The 5161-nt window shown below is 35.7% G+C and overlaps 1 protein-coding gene across 2 annotated transcripts; it reads right to left on the minus strand.

Annotated features, from left to right (window-relative positions):
- Positions 1–906: 906 nt before the first annotated feature.
- LOC113692169 (rust resistance kinase Lr10) lies at positions 907–4065 on the minus strand. 2 transcript variants are annotated; one of them, XM_027210538.2, is made up of 3 exons: positions 3299–4065; positions 2242–2283; positions 907–2159 (listed from the first exon to the last, which is right to left on the minus strand). In XM_027210538.2, the coding sequence occupies exons 1-3, from the start codon at positions 4035–4037 to the stop codon at positions 1027–1029; spliced, it is 1914 nt and encodes a 637-aa protein (XP_027066339.1). In that variant the 5' UTR covers positions 4038–4065; the 3' UTR covers positions 907–1026. The 2 variants fall into 2 exon arrangements, with proteins under 2 accessions (XP_027066339.1, XP_027066340.1); XM_027210539.2 differs by lacking the exon at positions 2242–2283.
- Positions 4066–5161: the final 1096 nt, after the last annotated feature.

The following is a 5161-nucleotide window of genomic DNA, read 5'->3' on the forward strand; positions in this document are numbered from 1 at the left end:
TTTTACACATGAGATGGGAGCCAAAAACCCTACAATCATATACAATTAAACATCGTGATTTAAGAGGTTCCAAATGGACAGTATCTAAGACAAAAGGAAATACTAAAAGCTGAGATATATAAATATTGGATGGTACATTGAGAATTGTGGTTTATTATGAGATGCAATGTGACTTGTTGGCCAAATCAAGGGAAGGGATTTGCCCTGAATAACCACCAAGGGGAAATAATAGTGAGTAAATTCAATATTTATGCTTCCTCAGTTTTCAGATAAAGTAGTAAAAACTCATACACAGCTCTAAATCAGCTTGACGGGAAAGGTCACAAAATAAAGTAACAAAAAAAAAAAAAAACAATTTTGACAGTTTTGACCAGCCTAACGTGTAAAAGCCCACTGAATTAAGTTAGGCAACGTCACGAATGAAAGAATATTGTGACTTTTACATAGTGGCGGAGTTACAAATTCTTGGGGATGGGCAGTACCCCACCTCAACTTTGAGAGATTTTGTTTTTGTTTTTGTTTTTTTTTTTGTAGAGGTTTGTAAATGTTTTATGTTAATTTCCATGCGTTCCCCTAAAATATTTGAAATTCTCTTTCTTATCTACTTTACTCCCGTAAAATTTTTAAAATTTTATTACATGCATTGCTTCCCTAAGCAGTTTAAAATTTACAAGTCCTATGTTTCACAAGAACGTGGGATCTAGTCAAGATATATACATTGATGTAAATCCGAAATTTTTTTTTTTTTTTTACGTTTCCAAGCCCTTTACTGCTATATTATAATACTATATAGACATTCTCTGATCGTAAATTATTAGTACTACATTTCACATGGCAATAATAATTGACCCTTCTAACTTTAGAGCCCTGACTCTGCCATTATTTGTAGTCAAATATGTATCTATGTAAGTTCAAAATGTTACGAGCTATGTATACTACATGACTAGATAATTGTATAGCAAACAGGGACATTGTACAGGCTGTGACATTGACATTTATAAATTTAGATCATTAAGCTGCATCATCTTACTCTGTTTCTTCAAGAGATACAGAGTCAACCGTTGACTCTTCGCAAGTACTACTATAGCTATTGCTCTGCACCAGCCGAGGGGAATCCGGAGGATAAAACAGAGGTTTTGGTGGCAACTGCAAGGCTGTGAGATCACCTTGTAGCATTTCCACAACTTCTCTCATTGAAGGCCGATCATCTGGCGTCATCTGTATACACCACAATGCAATCAAAATTAATTTTCTTGCAGTTCTGTTTTCATCTTCAGTTGCATCTTCAATTTCCAGGTTCTCTCCTTGGTCAAATTGGTCATATATCCATGAAGGGAAGTACATTTGACTTGAATGCTCAGCATGTGAATTCAGGTTTCTCCTCCTTCCTACCAACTCCATAAGCAGCATTCCGAAGCTATATACATCAGCCTTGGATGAGACTTTTCCAACCCTTTTGTAGAACAATTCTGGAGCCATGTATCCTAATGTTCCTCTCACAGCACTTAGAATTACAGTATTATTTTGAACAGGATGTAATTTAGCTAGTCCAAAGTCAGAAACCTTTGGCGTGAAGTTTTCATCAAGTAAGATGTTGTGTGGCTTTATGTCAAAATGCAAAATTTGCATGCTGCAACCTTGATGCAAGTATTCAATCCCTCGAGCTACACCCTTGGCGATTTCGGTTGCCTTCTTCCAACTTAATGGATTCCCATCCAGACGTTCGGAGAAAATGAACTTTTCTAGGGATCCATTAGGCATGTAATCGTAGACAAGTGCATGCTTTGAGGCAGTTACACAAAACCCCACTAATCGCACCACATTAACGTGGTGAATTCTTCCAAGAGCTGCAACCTCATTGATAAATTCTTGGCCATTAGCTTTGGACTTGCTCAACATCTTGATTGCCACTAGTTTGCCACTCCGCAATTTTCCTTTGTATACACAACCATAACCACCTTCTCCTAACTTTTCTTTGAAGTTGTTGGTCATATTCTTGATTTGTTTATAGGAGTATCTGATGGGGATCAAGTTGTTGCGACTTTGGAGAAACTCTTCTATAGTATCATATACCGATAAATGCCTTCGTTGGCACTTGTAGATGAGAAATGCAACTAGTAATATAGCACCAATAATTGCTCTTGCTCCAATGGCCAAACCTGCAATAGGGTCAAATGAAGAAGCTTACAATAATGAAGTACAGTTATAACTTATTTAATGCATTACAGTTCGAGAGCTTACCTACGAACGGGCACAGACTACTAATGTATACTGCTAAACATTCTGCAACAAAAAGATATCATGGAAGCCTGATTATCAGTAGAACGAGAGTATAAATGTCGTAATAGGGAGAGATTATATTGTAATCTTCCCACTCTGATCTTTTAATGGTTAAAGAAAAGAAAAAGTTTGAATTCCGAATTTGCATTAATTGTAACTTTGCTTAGTACCAACAATCGTAAGATAAAGGATATTATATATGTATGCCTGCGTTTTGCAATTTTCTATGTCCACAAAAGTTTGAGACGGGGTTCAGTTTTTTTAACATACTCTTACTTGTTTGTTTTTGGTGTATCTACAAATGTACCCAACATTTTTATAAAATTACCACATATCATAGTATTCAAATTCCCGGGCAAACTTATAAAATTAGTTGCTATGGAAATTTCCAATTTTTAAGGGTAAATTATTAATACCCCCATAGTTTCATCTATTACCACATAATCCCCTAATGTTTCAAAATATTCAATTCATCTCCCATGATTTCATGTAAACTAGAAATTGAACGAAAAATGGTCTTTATAAGGTCATTAGTAAAAATGCCAACAATGCCCTTACTTAAATGTTAAATCAAACGATGACTTAACTACCTTCTATTAAATCATGGGAAAATTAGGTGGATAAATGTAAAAATTATAGGGATATAAAGTGGATATTTACGCAAATTATAGAAGAGTTAAATGGATATTATGATTTTATCATATGCACTTTTAAAGTATGTGTGGTCTAATCGTCGTAACTAATTATGCATTCTATCCATTTTCCATTTTTACATAAAACTGCATGGGTTATATGGCTATTTTGAAACCTTAGAAAGATCATCTAGCATTATGCAAAACTATAGGGGATCATATGTAATTTATCTAATCTTTTAATGGCCTGCCTTCATAGTCTGTGCAAAAGAAGACAAATAATTAGTTACTTTCCATTGAGAACTATTTGGCATGAGCTCAAGTCGGAATATAAATCAGTTTGAATGAAATTCAGGAGCTCAGAACAAATCAAAGGATGCACTTACTGAAAATTGACTCCTCGCATATGTTCATATAACCCCATTTAAGCTCAAAACCAGATGCCATGGCGTCATGGATGTCCTGGAAAGAAAGGTTGACATTCAGAGAGTGCTGAAACCGTGAAGTAATGATTTTGTGGATGGTACATGTCTCTTCGATATCAGATGCCACCAGATCCGAAGATTTACTGACCACTACATAACTGTAATTGCTCTGATAAGCAATTTCCTGATTGGAAAATTCCCTGGCGGTTAAACAAGGAGAGGTGTCTACATACATAGAAGAATGGACTGGTCTCTTACAAGTCACAAAAATCAATAGAAAAGCGTCAGAACCAGGGCTTAGAGGACGATAAGAAAAGTGAAGAATTGAGTAAAGTGGAATAGTGGAGCAGTTGTTCTTCACAACCCCAGGATCCATAATACGAATCGATTTTGAATGCATGATCTGCCTGATGCTTTCTTCGGCTACATAATATTTGTTGGAGTTGGGTCCTAAGTACAGAACTGTGCGGTTGTGCTCGCAAGAGAGTCGAACATCAGACTCACCGCAGCTTTTAAAGTCAACGCCCTCAACTTGAAAAGGGAAACCGACATTAATGCGGATTTTCCCGCATATGAATTGGTGCTCACATTTGGGACCTTTCTCAAGGTTCGGAGAAGCTAAAAAAACAAAGATGAGGGCCAAGCAAACTGCAAACATGAGGACCAAGCAAACTGCAATGATACTCTTCAAACCCAGCATGGTGTCTGTTTGCAATGGTCAGAAGGACAAGGGAAAAGATAAATGAAGTTCTTAAGCACACTTTGACATAATTATTTCTTTGATTACATTTCTAAATTTAAATATTTGTTTATTCGTTAAGACGCTTCTATTTGCTTGCACGATCTATCTTCACAATACTCACATTAGTAATGCTTGTCTTGTTTGAATGACTTTAGAACGGGTAGTCATTCAATAGAGGAAAAAAAATATATATTGAATAAAGCAAGTATTAATTTTGTATATATCGAGAATGTATATATATGACAGGGTGTCGAGCCTGTACAATAATAATAATAATAATTTAAATATCACTAAAAGCAGTCAATAGGAATGCCCGACTGAGTCAAAGTCGTATACGAAAGCCCGACCGAGTCGAAGTCTATCTGTTACTAATTTCCAGTCTATCCTTCCTATTTTATAAATTTGTTATATCGGCAGACTTGGTGATTCCCATGGACTCCAGTTTCCAGACTCGTGCATTGTATGGGCTATGGGCAGCAATAATTCCGGGATGGTTAAGTTCAATTGAACAGATAGGAAATCATTTCTTTAATAATGTAAATTAAGTATCAGAATATATTGGGTTGAGTGGCAAATGGGAAGGGACGGAAAGTATGTTGTCCTCTATGTACAAAAAAAAAAAGGCTATTACAGTACAAACTTAGAACATTAATGGGCTCATTTGGATGGTGAAGTTTTTGAATGTTTGTATAAATTTTACTGTAATTTACTCTAGAAAGTATAGAAAACTTTTTGTGTAGTTGGATCAATGTATAAAAAAAAATTTCTTTTTTCTTTTTTTCCTCTTCTTTTCTCCCTCCTTCCTTTTCCCTCCTTTCTTACTCCCCCACCGCCTGTGCGTCCTTTCCCCCCCCCCCCAAGTATTAGGATCGATCGAAAGTATAATTCTTTTTGAACTATTCATTTTCAAAAGATATCCACATTGATCACAAATATTCATTTTTTATTTAAAAATTTATTATAATTTAATTCATAACAATTTTCACATTGAACCCACAAATGCCTATATTTTTTAGTTACATTGAGATCATTAGAACTCTCTCTCTCTCAACAGGGGACGTGGGCGAGGAGGTGGCAGGAGA

Source organism: Coffea arabica, chromosome 6c, assembly GCF_036785885.1.
Source record: "Coffea arabica cultivar ET-39 chromosome 6c, Coffea Arabica ET-39 HiFi, whole genome shotgun sequence".
NCBI lineage: Eukaryota > Viridiplantae > Streptophyta > Magnoliopsida > Gentianales > Rubiaceae > Coffea > Coffea arabica.

Bases quoted from the DNA above. Each gene is read 5' to 3' on its own strand.
- LOC113692169 (XM_027210538.2), bottom strand. From the start codon at position 4,037: ATGCTGGGTTTGAAGAGTATCATTGCAGTTTGCTTGGTCCTCATGTTT. The intron at 2,284-3,298 runs GTAAGTGCATCC...TTTTTGTTGCAG, and splicing joins ATGCGAGGAGTCAATTTTCA to AATGTTTAGCAGTATACATT. The intron at 2,160-2,241 runs GTAAGCTCTCGA...ACCCTATTGCAG, and splicing joins TAGTCTGTGCCCGTTCGTAG to GTTTGGCCATTGGAGCAAGA.